We start from the raw sequence: 18,638 nt of genomic DNA, 5'->3' as shown, positions 1-18,638 counted from the left end.
GTTTATATTTTGTAAAAAGAGACTCATAAATTGATAGATATTTTTAACAATTACTGCCACTAACCATTTACTAACCTTATTAACTTCCACCAACCTTTATTTATGTCTACCAACGTTTAATTATGTTTACCTTTATTTATGTCTACCAACCTCATTACTATTTATGTTAAATTTTTATTTTTTATTGAACTAAAATTTGATCAATTGATGCTATATTTTTTAGAAAGGCCTTCTAGTAACGTATTAATTTTGTTATGAACTGTGACTTGCTCATTTGATAAGGTTATATAAGAATTAGGAATATTTTAATATTTTTCACAACTTGTGGGGTTTTTATGTCTACTATAAGAAAAGATACAACTTGATATATCTAAATTGCATGTCCAAACATGGTTTGAAACCGTCAAACCATGTCCAAACGGCTCCTAAGGCTGGAGCTTTTTATCTTACATGCAGTAGCTTCAGTGGCCGAACCAGTAACTCGATTATTTACATTAACTGTTAACACTACTATTCTGAGCAAGGAACGCCTGATTTAGTAATACAAAACAAATACAACAATAGAATACATCAATGGGTACATTCCAGTATTTATACAAAAAATATTGTGTCTTGTTGCCAATATGGCAAGTTGTTACATCATACAGTTTCTACAATGCCCCTGTCTTCTGAGAAGGCGATACAATGCAGTGGTATCTATCACATACAGTTTTTACCTGAATCTATATAGTATACATGGTGATTTCTCCGAATACAGTAATAATATTAACAGCAATAGTGACGTAAATATCAGTAATTCCGCTCACTTCCAGGTGACTTTTCGTACTTGCTATATTTACTAACTTATATTCATGTTGCAGGACAGCATTTTTTACAACATTAACTCCTCCCATCTCCAGTAACTTGGCAAAAAAATTTGCAATGCTAACCCCAAACATGTTCGGATAGTAGTCCATTGATACAGGTGCAGAGAGTGATTGTTTTCATGACAATTCCCAAACCTTGTAATCGTTACCCTCAGCAGCCATTTTCCATCTCTGATGCCCACTTGGAGGCTCATAGTGGCCTGGTCCTATTTTAACAGCTACCTTATCATCAATAACTGCCGCATAAACATCCCTTTCGGCCTTTGTTATTTCGACCTGATCAGACAGAAAGCTTAGCATATTAGAACTAGTTTTGCTTCTGCAACCATAGTAGGAAAAGATAACTTGATAATGGCCATAAGAACAGAATTTACAACAAAAAAGCTCGTAACGATTATATAAACCTAAGCATAAAAAATATCTGACTGGATACATAATGATTACAGCTGAACTGGCAAATACCAGTTCCAGTGTTGTTAGCATTTTGAATATATGTGTCGAATTCATCAACAAAAATACCATCCGAACATACTTTCTTCTGAAATACTATAATTTTTCACCTTATGACAATCTTATAACCTGATACTTCCCTAAAGTGCTTCCAAGGTTTCATGTATTGCATGCATGTAATATGCATTTGTTAGTTTTTTAGAGGTCCTTTTCACTGTATCATCATAGAGCAATTGTAAGAATGAGTTGGTTTCACGTTGATTGGTCAGAACAGAAAATAAGGGAATCGAGCATGTTAACTGAAGAAATATGCAGAATGTGTGTTCTCCTCTTCTCACCGTCCTATTCGTTCAAACTCAATCAACCACTTAAATTTTCAGATTAAGCTGAAATTAACCTCAGAGGTCAAAACGAACCTGCAGCACTCAACATGTTTTTCAGACTTACCGTACTCCGACAGTGGATCTTGTTCCGCTTTCTGAGTGAGATAAGATTTCCTATTGCAGATCGATAACCAGAGAAAATGTGATCAAAGAAGACTGATGGGGTTCCAGGGTGAGTCAGTATATAGGCATAACCTTGCATCTCTTTCCCACCAGGAAATCTCCAATGACCCTTCAAGGAAAAGCCAAAGATACAGGAAAAAATATTAAGGATGAAAAACAAGTCAATTCTTATGCTTAATATTATTCCATGATATCAGCTATTACAATAATCAATCACAAGCCCATTGAGGAGATCATATGACAAGCCCTACAGATTTGACTAGAGGTTCAGCCTGAGATGGAAGAATATGGAACTAAAATAAGGTCATGCAAGTAACCCAAAAAAGTAAAAGAGAAAGGGTTCCATTTGGTTACTTGATTGCACTGGGCTCGTGAGGACTTCTAAATTTGCAACTACAAGCTAAGTACTTGTGAAAACGTAAAAAAAGATTACATCAATGGAAGAGTTTGGAGTGCTACCTAAATTGGGAGACAAAAGCCATTTCAAAGTTCACAATTATCCTATTAGTTCATCTTGGAAAAAAATTTAGCTCAAGTGCATGGATTTTAATCAATGAGTCCAAATGGAACCTACGAGAGATGTCCTGTACCAAAACAAACCCAAAAAAAAAAAAAAAAGATGCTGAAGAATTTTACAGCCTTGTGTTGCTAGAACTTTTGCCAAATAAAGAGATATCGACAAGCAAATTGTGGAACATCAAGAGCAAGGAAACTGGGGAAAATCAAAGTTGACAACTTGGACAAGGATTTTAGTTTCTTCACTGATTCCAAGGAGAACTATTCTTCCTAACTATGTTGCTCGGACTCTTAAAAAATGTCAACGGGTGCGTGTCAGATTCTCCAAAAGTATTTTGGAGAATCCGACATGGGTGCGGCATCAAAAGTGAAGAGTCCGCGTAACTTAGCTTCCTAATGGTGGTCACAGCTGTGCACTAGTGCCAATAGAAGAGACGCTACAGGGATTCCATTTCATCATGATATATCTAACTCTAAATAACATTTGTAGGTAGTTCCCAGGATTCAAGAGAACATTTAGCTCTCATGCTTGAGGGATCGGAACATTTAGCTCTCATACTTGAGGGATCCAACCACACTATGCAGGAAAAAGGTATTAAATTAACTGAATAATCAAGAAAGGCATAAAATTGGTTCAGGCCAGCGGACATGCTGAACTAGCTGCCTCCTCATAAAAGCCCTTTTATCACTGTTTAAGATCAAGAGAGGAGCCTCTTTAATCCTCTGATAAATAAAGAGCATATTTACCTGTGTAGAACCTGTATCATGATTCTCTATAAAGGTAACAGCACGAGATGGCCACCATCCAACCACGCCGGGAGGTTTTCCTTTCTGATCCGATAATCGCCAGTATTCACATCTCCCAATTGCCTAATTACATAAAATTTGAAAGAGAATGCTGTTAACACTAGAAAAACTGATTTCCCTATCCTTTCTTTTATTACATACTGCCGGTCAAGTAGTTGCATCCACTCTGCTAGGAGTAAAGTTTGAAACACTTACAGAATGAAGAATTCCCTTTGTTGTCACATCAAATGCTCCTGCAGTTCCATTAGTAGCATTAATCCAGTCAACAATTCTCTGCCGATGCGCATCTTGATTGTGATCCATCTCTCCATAAGTATACATGAGGGAATCCCAATACTCGCCCACAGCGAAGTAAGGCTCAGTTGCTTCCAAGTAATCCTTCACATAACCACCCCAGAAACCACGAACAAAATCCAGCCTCCATCCATCATAACCAATCTCCTCCCTGCCAAACCAGCGTTACTATTAAAAATTCGTTACAAGATGACCTTTTAAGATGAGACATTGTTGAGTAACACATGGAAAAATGAAAGACAAGACACTTATATTGTATCGTATAGCAAGAAAACAGCATCTTCATACAATGAGGCAGAAACGCCCATGAAACAGATGGAGAAATACCAATTTCTTAGCAGATTAATAGTTGTGCAACTTGACTGGGCATTTCCCTGTCGTCTTTATGAGCGGGTGCAATGCAAAGACAGTTAATTCCAGAGGAGTGGATGGGATAAAACAAGAACATCTAGTCGACATGGATGAGATTCGATTCCGCTGCTATATGCAAGTGATTAAAGTAAGACCTACTGATACTGTTTTTCTGTTTCAAAATATATGGATAGTGCAGCAAAGAAAGCCGTAATTGAATTTTCAACTATCATTAAAGTATTTGTTTCTGAATGTTCATAAAGGATATTCGTTGCACCTCATTTAATTTTCACATTTTGAATCAAAGCATTAGTGTGGAGCAAGTAATCTAGTCCCCTTGCCAACCACAATCTCGATTTTAACTGCCTTCAATTAACAATTGTTTCCCTTGAATCATGGTGAATTTCTTTAAAAATTGGCATCTGATGTCTTCCAGAGTGATAGCAGTATATTTCAAGTCTTCTCTTTAAGCATTCTCCAATTTCAATCTGCCGTCTCTTTCCTATTCTTGCCACAGAATGCATCAACCTCCGGAAAACCAGAAATCCTGTCTGAATCACCTGATATCTATATCCTGCTGGCTTCCTTTTCTAATGTGCTTGAGATAGACACAGTAGAGAACCTCTTCACTTTTGCTCAAGCGCTTTGCATTTTAATATGTAATGCTAAATATGCTTGGTCAATTAAAATTTAACCCTGGTTTTACAGACATCAAAGGATGTTTATTTTGACAACGCCTATGTAATTATTGCTGAAGATCCTAGGTCGCTAAAAGCTCAGGCATTACAAGACAAGGATGACATTCTCTTGATTTAACCATCAGACGGTATTCAAACGAGAATAAAACAGAAAAATATGAAGGAGGAAAAAGAAGATCGATATAGGTCAAAGCAAAGAGAGCTGAACCTCAGCCAGAGCAACCATTCCTTGATATCCTTTCTCACAAAATCCTGGGAGTGATCAATGTTAGGAGCAGCATGGAAATTATCTCCACTACTTTTATTGCCCCTTCCCTGTAGATAAAAGAAAAGGTAGTTCAAACATCTGGTTCAGCATATCTTGGTAAAATCAGTCAGTATTTCATTGAGGGGAAGCAAAAATGTTATAATAGCCACAATGTCTGGATCATTCTGGCTAAACCATAGTAAGGAGTCGCAGAACATTGCTTTGGCGATTAATAGATTCTTTAAACAGTAAGCTAGTCAATTTTAAAGCACAAATGAAAATCAAATGAGTATGGCAAAGTGCACCTCCTCAGACACACCATCTACTTTTGGAAGTAAGCAAAATTGAAATCAGATAATGCACTCTGGAAGGAAGATAAGAGCAACCGGTAAAAGATGACGCTTTTGGACTCCTTTTTTCTGCTTCACCCAACCCCCAAGGAGCTTCAACCATATTTATGGGCCTTGCTTTAGTAGGTTAGCATTGTCTCAATTTTTCAGTTCTCAAATTTTCCCTTTAAGTTACCTTTGCCATTTTATCGCTTCAGGTTATTTTCGTGTGTTTGAGCCAAACTCCTTCCTCTTTCCCCTTATTTTCTTTTTCCTCATCCCTCTTTCCCCTTAGTTACTCTCTTCTTCTTTTTAGATTTCTCTCTCACCGGATAATTTTGAGCATCGATGATCCAACGATAGCAACTTCTAAATCAACTACGAGAATAGCAACCACATTAATCATTCTTCTGTCTTGGATCATTTCCAATTACACATGTTTGTGATTAATTCAAAGACTACAGAAAACAATGTATGCTGGAAAATGTACAAAGCAAAATGTTCAGGCATGGGCTTCCACTACTAGTCCGAAATTGAAGCCGATGGTGGTGGTTCCAATGGAGTTCCGCCGTACGACGGTAGTGTTGCAATGGCTAGCACCACAGATCAAAATATGAAGAAGGGAAAACAAAGAGAAAAAGAAATGGCAGGGGAAAAAGAGGAAGGAGATGCTGGAACAAATTGAGAGGAATGGCAAAAGAGAAAAGAACAGACAGGGACCATAAGAAGCAAGGATCTGTTTGGTATTTCCCCAAAAAAGACAAAGATATCCTTATAATGAAAGAGATAGCAATGTAACATAAATGACAAATTTGAGAATAAAATGGGAACGATGTTAGCCTACTACAGCCATATGTGTTTATATAAACACACACACACACATATAATATACTTAGAGCTTCATTCAGTTTTCAAGATTTAAATGTGTTTTAAATGATATATCGAGCACATGGTTCTAGTTTTTCAGTTATCAGCATATTAGAAGGCTAAAGAACCATAATGTTAGTTTGAACAAGAATCTCAGTTACTCCTACCATGAAGTTCCAACTGATACAGCAAAATCACTAGTGCCACATTACGATGAGCAGTACACAGAGACATTTAGACCTTTCACCTTTTCCAACTCCAACAGTCCTTTGAAAACCCTTGTTTTCACATATCAAAAATATTTTAATGTAAACTTTTTCATATCACTGCAATTGATTTCAAATAACAAAAATGTGGAAGGAGTATACTATTCACCCAGTGGTGGACCAGCACATTCCCAAATATTCCAGTTTGCTACTTCATCCTCTCTGAATTTGTGATTATTTCTACTTTTCCAGTGAAGGACAAGCATCACTGCAAAAGTTTCCTTTGCTAGTACAACAGCACGGAAAAATCTAAAGAGAAATACATACCTGGAAATGTGGATCATCAGCAACAACTGCACGCTCATCCCAATTTAACCGACCCCCAAAGATATTCCATATCCCATTTTGATTCCGTTCACTTGCACATCTATGATTTAAGACAACATCACCAAGAACCTTGATGCCCACTTCATGGAATTTCTTTACTGTAACTTTCAATTCATCAAAACTACCATATCTGACAAAGATACAGGAAAACCACACAAAAATGAGATACCCTAAACAAGTACAGATAGAAAGGCACAAATCGAGAGAGCAGTAAATTTTATTCATTTAAGTCTCATTTACCTAGTAGGAACTATCTAATCATTGCTCAACATGAAGGATAAAAATAAGATGCTAAATTCTGTACTAAGGAACAGTCTGCTTGAACCAGAGAGAGACAGAAAGCAGCTTCAGTAAATCAAAAGAACAAAACAGATGTTCTTGTTGCAAGCCACTTTTCATGTTTAATCATAACAAACGAGTATAAAATGAAGAGATTGGGAATAGGAATGACGAAGTACGAGCAATGTGCCCCCTCTTAATTGTTGGCATATCCCCTATTATAACTTCAAATGAAGAGCTAATAGACGAGAAATTGAATTCTCGCCAGTAAAACCTTAACATGACACTGCCCTTCCTAGTATTTGGTGTATTTCATATTTTAAATTATAATGAAACAAATACTAGAAATCGTATGAGATACTTATAACTTCATCTCATAAATCCAGATGGGATATCCATGACTTACGCAATAAATTAGACCAAAAATGAAAGCGAAGAGGATTTGATCATAATACCTGGAATTTAAGTTATATAAATCCCTAGGCATGTATCCCTCTGGTGACACTGAGTCAGTTGGTGGAGGTAACCAGATGACAGTAAATCCAAGTGAAGATAACTCTGCAGCTTTTTCATGCATCTCCTTGTACCATCTTCCAGATTTATGAGATTCCCAATTAAAACCCTGGCACAAAATCTCAAATCCTGTACCGGTTCCTGAAGATACTTTCACGTCAGCTTGTGAAACCTCAGCTTCAGAAACCACAATTTTTGACATTGTTGGGCTTGAACTTCTGAATATACTATAAGCTTCTGCAGCAAGCTTCTCAATTTCTTGAAGAATGGTTTCCTGTATTTCCTTGCTTTTTGTCTTCCGGCTCTTTTCAGAGGAAATGTCACTCACCAAATTCCTTATCTCCTTTATTATATCATCAGTATACACAGACACTGTTTGATTCTCCTCAGGTGAACTGTTGACTATCTTGGAAGAATTTGACTCCTCGTTTTGTTTTCTCTCCTCCAAATGGATGGTGCTAGACTGATGCTTGCTACTTGACAGAGGTATATAAAAGTCGTTTCCCTTACAATTTAACCACGTATCTTCATCCAGCTTCACCGCAAAAACAAATCCGGAAAGTCCTCCATCCAAAGTGAACTGTCCCGAAGAACCATTGCCTCCCTCTTTTCTCTGTCACGGAAGAATATATCATCAACATGCAAAGGTAGCTGGTCTTAGAAACAAAAGGTTACTATATTTTTCGGGATACTGAGAAATTTTCCAAAGAGAATCTAGAAAAGGAAAGTGAACAAGATGATAACCCAAAGAGAAAGAGACCCACAAGTATGGCATCGCAACTTTGTTTCGCATATGGATCCATTCTAAGTAACAGATGTGCGCTGCATACATCCAAATCCTAACTATGGAGACATAAACTAGTGTATGAAAAGAATGCTAGACGTACCATTCTATCGGACCCTTCCATCATGGGGAGATTCAGGGAAAATCTAAAATACAACAGTTGTTGAAGGGAAAATATTGCAAACTTTTAAGTGCTTGATGACAGTAGCAAACTTATTTGCCCAGGTTGGACCTTATCTTTTCATACAGTCATGTTTAAGCCTCCTCATGAGAAGCATTAGTTCAGAATATGTTCACGTTCCCAAACGACTAACTTCCTTGTACTTTCTCCTCTAATCACGGTACACAAACATCAAGCATCGTCTCTATTTACACGTTAGATATTCAACTGATAGCAGTCTAGATGATTCTAAGTTCCCTAGCAAAAAAATTGTTCTAATTTTCCCTACATGCTGGAATTTCCCTCTTATAAAAACGAGCAAATAGATTAAAATCTGGGGAAAAAAGATCAAACATCCCTTTATTCATTAAAGAAGAAAAGAAAGGCTAGTTGTTTTGATGTATATGTGCTAGTAAAAACTTGCACATGTTAAGCAATCTGCCGTGCCCTAGCAGCCCCATTTCATGTCCAGAACTATTCAGCCACTTTCACTAATTATGCGTAGAGAAGGAAAAGATTCTATGATCCGTGGAAACTAAAATGTAAGCAGTATAGTAGATATCAAAGGGATAAACAAGTGACCAAATGGGAAAGAGAAACAAAATAAAATAGTACTCCCTCTATCTCAAAAGGAAAATGTCTTATCCTTTGCAGACCGTCCAAAATTGTTACCACTTTCTTAAGAGAAAAGTTCTTTTATATATATATTTTTTTAATAGAGTTTATGCACTCAAAAAACCATGTAGGCTCCCATTTTACACTTTACAATACTACATTTAATCTACTCGATTCTCTAAAACCACAAAAATCAACATACCGCGCCCACATATTCCCCCACGAAATACTAAATAAATTACGTCTTGCACGCTTCCTTTAACTGATACGCTGAATTACCCTAAGACAATTAATTTTGAATGGAGGGAGTATCAATGAAGATTCCATGTTTTAAGCACTCCACAAAATCCATGATTGGAGGTTACGGCAGCTTCTATTCCAAAATAGCAAGTTAGGAAAAGCATGGCTGGTAGAATCCAATGACTTACTGGTAAGAAACAGATCCACATGACACTTCCATTTTTCCTTTTCATAAGTAGTTTGATTAATATACCAGCATCAAGATAGTGCTTACAAAATTGAACCAGCAACCTAGACTCACTCCTTTCAATCGATTCACATGGCATTTTCAATGACTAGATTATTAAATCCTTGCTAGACTTAACTGAACCAAAAACCAACATAAATTGGACCAACCGATTAAAAATCTTAAAATAGAAAAGGTTATAATGTCCCTTCATTCATTAAAGAAGAAGAGAAAGGTTAGTTTCTCTGGACATACAGATACTAGCTATTACAGATACATAACCTCACACATTACACCAACAAGCCCTGTTTCATGTCCCGAACTACTGAGCCACTTTCAAGCAGAAGGTGTAGGGTAACCAAATTCCATTTCCGAAGGAACCCAATATATTAAAAGCAGTAGATCCATCCAAGGAATAACAAACACAAGACCAGTGGGAAGAAGGCACCCAAAAAAAAAAAAAAGAAAAAAAAAAGAGGAAGAAAAACAGTACTCCATCTATCCCAGAAAAAGTAATCTTGCTTCCCTCTTTTGGAGTATAATGTTAGCTTGAGATGAATTTAAGTGGGGAACATGGTGAGTGGGGTTTTATATAGCCAAGCCCAACTTGTTTGGGACTGTGGTGTAGTTGTTATTGAGTTATTGTACTTTCCTCTTTTGGACCGTCCCAATATTGTGTCCAGAAAAGCTTTACTACAGTTTAGATATTGAAAAAGTTATGTAAGGCCACAAGATTTACTCTTTAAAATACAACTTTTACTCTATGTTCTGAAGCCAAAAATGTCACCATATTAGGCCCACATGTTCCCCCCTAACAATTACTAAAGATTTCACATGTTCAACTCTTTTCCAATAAACACACCAAGTCAAGCAAAGACTTCTAACTTGGATGAAGGGAGTATACATGAAGATTCCAGGCGTAAAGCACTTGGAAAAATAAAGGATCGGAGATTACTATGACCACAAATCTACAATAGCAGGTCAGGAGAAACCTGGTTGTAGAATCCAATGAGTTGCTGGTGAGAACAGCATTTTGATTGGCTAACATTAAAGGCATGAACTCTTGCTAGAGATGAACCACACAAGGAATCGGAAGTTCATTAGCCCAAAAGTAAGTACCTGGAGCAAAGTCCGCAGTGCCTTATTCTTGAAAACTACTGTTTCCGCTGGATATGGCATTGCAGGAAGTTCCCATCTTTTAGCATCATCTTTGCAGACTCCCCAGTGAAGAATTACATCTCCAGGTAAGTCGGTATCTATATACAAAATATTCTTGGCAGTCTCTGGACACTGCTTAACAGAGACACTCAATGTGTTATCAACAATAGTCTCTTTTCCTATGAAATGCTCCTCATAGAATCCTTCAAGACGCCTGTTTTTCACACTAGGCCCATCATTGCTGCTTGATTCCTCCTTAGAAGGAGCAGCTTCTGGCTTAAGGAGGATATTCCCTAGAGGTCCTGCAATGAAAGAAGAGCCACTGAACTGTCACTTTCTTTCCTCAGTACAGCTTGAATTTGGAAAGACACAGAATTATTTGGAAAGACACAGAATTACTCAAACAATATAAGACATAACGGATCTATCTGCCCGTGCTGATATTTTAGCTAAGCAGAGGAATGGTTTGATTAGAAACTACTATAGTATTAGAACTTATAATACAAAATAGCTTGGAAATATAGAAACTCAAAACAGTAAAGTAGTGCATCAACAGATATACCAACATACCATAAACAGATACAACTCTTGTTTAGCCTGGGTGAACAATCTTCATATTTAGAAAAGACAGGTTTCAACACAATTGAGTTAGTTCTCCTCTCCGGAGAAAGTCAGCCAGGCTAACATGAAAGACGTGACAAAGATTGAATATAAGGGAGAGGCAAGAAATATGAACATACGGTATGCATTTCGCAACAAAAAGTGAAACCCTGGCCATATCCCTGATCCCTCTTTACCTCCAACAGTATTAGCATCATCTTCAAGGTAGTCAGTAAGAGGAATCTTGAAGTCCCGCCCTTTGTGCTGATACCAATCTCCAGTTTCCTCATCCTTCATCATGAAAATAAACCAACACCAAAGCACCATCACCACCAAAAAAGTGAAAACTAAAGCTATCAGAGGAGCAGCGTACATAAAGAAAGAAAGTTGAAAAATCTAAGCATAGAAGCTAACCTTCAACACAAAATTTATAGCTGCAATAGACCACTTAGAACTTATGTCAATCTTCACCTCTTGAAGTGTTTCTCCTTTCAAAGGGGTTTCAATTGCATAATCCTGTAACGGCAACGAGATTCACATTTAGAGAAAAAATATGAGAAAGCAAATGTAGGAAAGAAGTAGATGGACACCTTCACAGAGATTGAAACTAAAGCGATTATATTCACATGCAAGAAGAAATATTAATAGAACAGGGATGGGGCGAACTAGCAAGAGAGAGAGTAGTAGACACCTTTATGGCGATTGAACCCGAGGGCCGCATCTCTGGAGGAGGTTGATCCCATTCACTGCCAGATTAAAATAAAAATTTTACAAACAATCCTGAATCTTTAGGAATTTAATGACTATTTTAGCACAAGTTCATGAGGTATAAATCTCCAAATCAGAACATAAAAGTCTATTATCCCCATCTTAACGACTACAACTTGACATTACAGTTAATTCCTTTCTATCCATGATATTGTAAAATCTATTCACCTAGTTATTCCTACCTCCAAAATACAAAAAATAGCAGTACTTCCATCTATCAAACCAGACTAACCTGCCAACATCACCAGTATAGTGGACCCCCCAGTGAAGAATCCATTTTCCCGGCACACTACATCCCACAGAGAGGTGCCAATTCTCTTCATCCTTCCCCTTATCCAATCTGATGGCTATCTTTCCTTCAGCCTGCAATACCAAAATAAGCCAATGACACCGCCTCTTAATCTTTCTCTATATCACTAATGGCCAAACCAATAACACTTACACAAAGCACAAATATTTAACAAAGAAAACAGAGGAGATCCAAATATATTAAAGAAAATTGCACATCGAATAATGAAGGCCGAAACATTCAGTTTCTCTCTCTCCTTTTGTAAGCTCGACCAGTCTTCTTCTTCTTCCTTTTTTCTCCCTTTATGCGAACATATAATATGAATTGCTAAACACTGGTCCAAACAGGGATAAATTTCTTGAACCAACAGAGAATACACGACTCCAAATCATGCAGAGTTTGATTTTACACTTAACAGCAATTCAAACAATGTTTTGAATAAGTTAGTGGGTGTTTGGACATAAAAATTGTGAAATTTGAAAGAAAAAAAAAATTGTTTTCAAGTTGCAAAATGGTATTTGGAAATTGGAGTTGTGTTTGCACATGAATACAAATTGGAGTTGTTTTTGAATATTTGTGAGTTATGTGGAGTGAAAATTGTGAAATCAGTTATATGGAGTTTTTTGAATTCTCCGGAAAATTGTAACAATTCTATGTCCAAACAGTTTTCCGAAATAAAATTACAGGAAAGAGGTGAAAAATACCCATGGCCAAACTGGCACTTACACTGCTCGGGTAATTTAATAAAAAGGAAATTCTTAACAGAAATGGCGGGAAAAGTGAAAAACACAATTCTTCAAGCCCCAAATACTCATTAATTCCTACAAAAACTCTCATTTCTAATGATCCAATAAACTTTCAAGCAAAAAATAGAACACGCAATGTACAAATCTGAGAATCTCTAGGTCAATACACATATATATACACACAAAAAAACTGCATACAAATACTTAACAAACAATACTATTTTTTGAATAGTTTAAACTGCTTGGGTAATTTAACAAAAAGGAGGTTCCTCACAAAATGGCGGGAAATGCAAAAAACTCAATTCTTCAAGCTCCAAATACTCATTAAATCCAATAAAAATCTCTTATTTCTAATGATCCAATGAATTTACAAGCAAAAAATAGAGCATGCAATGTACAAATCTGAGAATCTCTAGTATAATAACAATACACACGAAAAATAAATCTAACACAAGTATGGGAAATTCTCAAAAATATACAGCCCAACATAAAATATTACGCCATGTAGCTAATATACAATATTATACGACATTATATTTGGGAGAAAACATTATACATAATGTATCAACCTTGTATAAACGTGTATAATAGTTATACAAGGTGTTTATATACAAATATGGGCTAAAATGGGCAACAAACTCAAAGTATGGGCTACGTGGCGTAAATATTTTCTCCCAGTAGACATAGAGCGTAATTTTCTGTTAACAACAAAAAGGAAATTCTTCACAGAAATGGTGGGAAACGCGAAAAACTCAATTCCTCAAGCTCCAAATACTCATTAATTCCTACAAAAATCTCTCATTTCTAATGATCCAATGAATATTCAAGCAAAATTTAGAGCACGCAATGTACGAATCTGCAAATACAACAACAACATACCCACTGTAATCCCACAAAGTGACATGGGTAGAGTGTACGCCGACCTTACCCCTACCTTGGCAGGTTAATACATATACACACACGAAAAAACTACACCCGCTGTCCCAATTTATGCGGCACCTTGCCCTTTTTAGTCTGCCCCGAAAAAAAAATCGCATTTCTATAATCAGATCAGAAACAATTTAACTTTCTAATTCCTCTAATACCCTTAATGAAATGATTTATAGCCACAACAAAAAACTTCTAAGTTTTGTTTTCAACCACGCAAAATAGTATTTTTTTCTTGCTTAAACTTTATGCCAAGTCAAACGGTGCCACAAAAATTGGGATTAGTGTGTGTGTATATATACTAGTTATGTGAGGCCCGTGCTAAGCCCGGGCCCAAACTCAAGATATAAAAGTAGATATTTTAATTAAAGAAATATAATTTGTATTAGTACAAGTGTACAACAACAACAACAATCATATACCCATTGTAGTCCCCCAAGTGGGTAATTACGTTAGTAATAATTAAATTTCATATAAGTATATTTTCAATATATGAAAGCAAAACTTTCATTCCACTCCTTTAATATTTTAACTTCCATTTTGATGAAAATCAAATGCGGAGCCAAAATTTGACATTTATAAGTTATGTATCTTAATTTTCTGAAGCTATTTAGTTCTAAATAAATAATCTATACATAGTTAATGAACTTTTAAGACAAATACATAATTTAACTTGCGCAGCGGATGGAGCTGCAACTCCCTTAATTAGGGGTTCAAATATGGATATGAAAAAAATCTTTGGAGGGAGCGCTTCTCCCGAATGGGCGCGATACAATGCGAATTATCTGGATTAATTGGGCTCAAATGCAGATATCGAATATCAAATAGAAAATCAAAGAACATGAAAAATAAGGTAAGAGGTTCGATAGCTTTTGAAAAGTAGACTTTAAAGATTAAAAAATAAATAAAAAGAAAATTGACTTAAATAAGATTAGGACCTAAAAGTAATTAATTAAAAAAAATTTAAAAATTTGGAAATTCAACAAAAGTCCCTAGTTTGTCTTTATATATAGTAGTAATATATATATATATATAATACAAGTATTTACCCTTTGGGGTCGTTTCAACGAGAAAGTCTCCGTTAAAACGACGTCAGACTTTTCCGACGTGTCAATAACAGCAGCATCGGTGGAGCTAGCTCTTAGAGGTAACGTCCGTCTACGCCCTGAGTTGCAGAATCTCAAAGTTGCCTTACTGGAAAGTTGCGGTCTCCGGCAGTAATTAAGAAAAAAATGAGGGGTTGTTTTTGTATTTTGATAAAGTTTTGGGCTCCGTCGGAGATAATTGCCGACGAGAGGCTCTATAGTAAGTGTTGACATTTTTTTAAAATTTTCCGGTCACTATACACTAGATCTCTCACCTGAAAAACATGAGAGAAAAAAGAGACACGGAAATAAAACCATCGGTTTTGCATGGATATTTATTCCGTGTACGGTTCAAACGCTTTTGGAAAAAAAAAAAAAAGAGGATTATTATGAAAAGCACCCCTAAAGTAATCTGGATTAATGATCAGATACCTTCAACTACACGATTAGTGACACACTCCTCCAACTTTTTAGTACTTCCTCTCACTTTTTAGTATATACATTTTGTACTTCCCTTTGATAAAACATTAGTTAAGTTATTTTACTAAGTTACTCATATTTACTATTCTTTGGAAATCTAAATTTGACTTTTAATAAGTTTGAGAAATTTTTATTTAATAATAAGGTCGAAATTGAAAAAAAAAATCTCTTGATTTACTAAAAGTAGATAAGTAAAAGAAAAAAATGTATAGTTAATATACTAGATAAGTAAAAAGGAACGAAGGGAGTAGTTTGTCATCCTAATTGGCCGTCAATTTTGTTTTGTAAAACATTTTGCACAAAACTTTCATTGCGGTTAATGGGCAAAAAGATGTTTTCTTTGAATTCATAGGTACGAGAAGATGAATGATGCTGCTAAAACCAGCTAATGTTATTTGTACAGTAGTAGATGCAATGAACAAAAGTCGTGATAAAAGGTCCTGTCTCAAAAGAAATGCAGCATTATGAGCTATTCAACAAAGTGGTATACTGTTAACTGCAGATAATCGAATTATTTAATCAAGTAATAGTTCTAAGATTCAAGAGACACTAGCCATTATAGTTGATAGAACAAATCAAGAAAAGTATTGTCTTTAAAAATATATTTTATATTGTGGAGGAGGTTGATGGCAATTGAGGTAGTTCATAGGAGCTTTATTGCAATAATGACAAAAAAATAATGACTTGAGTGTTAAAATGATAAAAAAATATTAGCTCATTGTCCGAAAGGAGGTGCACTTTCCATCGGCTGCGGACATGGGACTTGGGGTGTACAATTTTTCTATAATAATTCCAACTTTACGTACATTCGAAGGGTCTCTCTCCCACACAATTATTGGTCCCAGAGAAATAATATCGAAAATATCTTACTTAATGGTGTTTACCTCGAAAATGGGTAATAAGTTAAATTTGTGAATGAGGCAAAGGATATGTGGTGTTTTAATCTATATTTTGAGGAATAAAAGAAAGTCGAATCTATTTAATTTATTAAGGGCTTGAGTGATTGGTGAGCTGATACGTTAAAGGCTGAGCTAAGATGTTTAGATCTATATATTTGAGGCAAGTTTTTTATATATCCGTATGTGTTAGATGCAATACTGAATAAAGAGATTTAATGAACTGTTTCAGTTGTAACCGGACTAAAATCTGAAGAACATTGGGCAAGAGAAGTTTTATAATATATTGAAACACAAAGCCTTTGGATCGAAAAGCCAATCCTCAAAATGAAAAATGATTCCCCCTATTTATAGTTTTCTTGTCTCCTATACATGGGCGCCTTTTAGGATAAAAGAAAACCAATATGGATAAGGTTAGGTCGTACGGTCTGTCACCCGTACGACTGTCAGAAGCAGGTGGCAGATTCCCACACGTGGCGGGCGAATAACCGATTATCCGGACCAACGGCCACGATCAGAATGGTCACGAAGAAATCGGGCTAACGGCCACGACTGATTTCGCTGTATTCGAACCGGGCAAACGGCTACAACCAACTCGGCATATATATAAGGATCGGACACCGGACCAACCACGATAAGGAGTTATCTCCGGATACAACGAATTCATGCAAAGCTTCTTCGGATCAGACACTACCGTTCGTTCTCTTCCTTTTACCAATCCCAAGTTTCACCGAATAAACTTTACCCGGTTTTTACCGTATACAAATGGCTTTTTCAATAAAGACCTGTCATTAATTCAACTGGTTGTGGTGTGTTTCAGATGGTTTTAACACTTAATATTAGAATTTTCTGTATTTGGACATATAGGGACACAGTGAAAAGTTAGATAGGACCACTGATCATTCTCCAATTGATTTACTTTGGGAATATCGACCTGTGCGCTAAGTTCTGACTCAGTCCTCGAACTAGCATATTAGCAGTTTCTTATTTGGTTGTACATGTACAATTTATCAATTTCTAAAATTTAAGAGCACGACTTAAGGTGTGTCCGGTATGGAGGAAAATATTTTTTAGAAAATATTTTTTCAATTTTTTTATGTACGTTTAGTTAAAAAAATTGAAAAATATTTTTTTTTAAGAAAATAAGTTCCTCAAAAATAGAAAAAATGACTTTTCTAATTAAAGTAGAAAAAATAAGTCCACGAGTGCATTTCACCGACCACTCTACCACCACCCAATCCACCCCAACCACCACCCTAACCCCACCCCTAACCCACACACCCCCACCCCATAACCCAACAAACCCCCCCCCCTCCAAAAAAAAAATTAATTTTGTTTTGGAAAAAAAGTTTTGATTTTTTTTTTTTGATTTTTTGCACTACCCACCCCCACCCTCCAATTACCAAACCTCAACCACTCCCGCAACCAGCACCACCCACTCCCCCACCCCTCCCCATCCCACACACCCCCACCCCACGACCCAACACCCCTCTCCCAAAGAAAAAAATTAATTTTGTTTTGAAAAATAAGTTTTGAATGTTTTTTTTTGCACCACCTACCCCCCCCCCACCTCCCAACTACCAAACCCCAACCACTTCGCAACCCATGCACCACTTTTAACCCCGCCAATTTTATTTTTTAATTTTTTTTTGGGTTTTCTACACCAACACATCTCCCAACCCCCCCCCCCCCCACACACACACACACACCGGACACCCCCATCCACCTCAAATTTTTTTTTTAAAAAAAAAGTTTTAAAAGTTTTTTTTTTAATTTTTCACCCCACCCACCCCCACGATCGTCCCTCCCCACCCCCCACCACCCCCCTTCAAAAAAATTAATTTTTTTTTTAAGTTTTGAAAAGTTTTCTTTTTTTATTCTCTACACACACCCCCGGCACGAACCCCTTACCCCCTCCCGAACTTTTTACTTCCTATTTAATTTTATCCTTATTAAAAATTTATAAAAATTAAAAGTTTGAGTGATGAAAAATTAAGATTTTTGGAGGGGGTGGTGGGGTGTAAGGGGTGGGTGGTGTAAAAATCCAAAGAAAAAAAATAACTTTTAAAACTTTTTTAAGATTTTTTTTTTTTGGGTGGGGGGAGGGGTTGTCCGTGTTGGGGGTGGGGGTTGTAGTAAGTAAAACCCAAAAAAGAAAATTACAAACTTCAAATTTAAAAAAAAAAAAAAAAAAAATTGGGTGGGGGGAGGGTGGGTGTGGGGATTAGTGTGGTATGGGTCAACTGAGGGGGGGGGGGGGAAGTGAAGTAAAGGAAAATTTCGGGGATCAGGTTCAAATTTCAATAAAAATAAAAAGATATTAAATAATTTCTTCCCACTTGTTTAAG

The 18,638-nt window shown here is 36.4% G+C and overlaps 1 protein-coding gene across 1 annotated transcript; it reads right to left on the bottom strand.

Annotated features, from left to right (window-relative positions):
• Positions 1-545: 545 nt before the first annotated feature.
• On the bottom strand, positions 546-15,235 carry LOC132067473 (alpha-amylase 3, chloroplastic). The gene is made up of 13 exons (XM_059460728.1): positions 14,879-15,235; positions 12,100-12,230; positions 11,791-11,845; positions 11,514-11,615; positions 11,269-11,390; positions 10,461-10,821; positions 7,259-7,929; positions 6,465-6,654; positions 4,697-4,803; positions 3,341-3,590; positions 3,086-3,208; positions 1,764-1,931; positions 546-1,142 (listed from the first exon to the last, which is right to left on the bottom strand). The coding sequence occupies exons 1-13, from the start codon at positions 15,146-15,148 to the stop codon at positions 984-986; spliced, it is 2,709 nt and encodes a 902-aa protein (XP_059316711.1). The 5' UTR covers positions 15,149-15,235; the 3' UTR covers positions 546-983.
• Positions 15,236-18,638: the final 3,403 nt, after the last annotated feature.

The sequence above is a fragment of the Lycium ferocissimum genome, chromosome 8, assembly GCF_029784015.1.
Source record: "Lycium ferocissimum isolate CSIRO_LF1 chromosome 8, AGI_CSIRO_Lferr_CH_V1, whole genome shotgun sequence".
Lineage (NCBI taxonomy): Eukaryota > Viridiplantae > Streptophyta > Magnoliopsida > Solanales > Solanaceae > Lycium > Lycium ferocissimum.
This window is presented reverse-complemented; position numbering and strand designations above follow the sequence as displayed.

Coding starts and splice junctions, on each gene's coding strand:
- LOC132067473 (XM_059460728.1), bottom strand. CDS start 15,148: ATGTCAACACTTACTATAGAGCCTCTCGTCGGCAATTATCTCCGACGG. Junction 10,822..11,268: donor GGATCAGGGATATGGCCAGG/GTTTCACTTTTT, acceptor GTGACAGTTCAG/TGGCTCTTCTTTCATTGCAG. Junction 3,209..3,340: donor CAAAGGGAATTCTTCATTCT/GTAAGTGTTTCA, acceptor TTATGTAATTAG/GCAATTGGGAGATGTGAATA.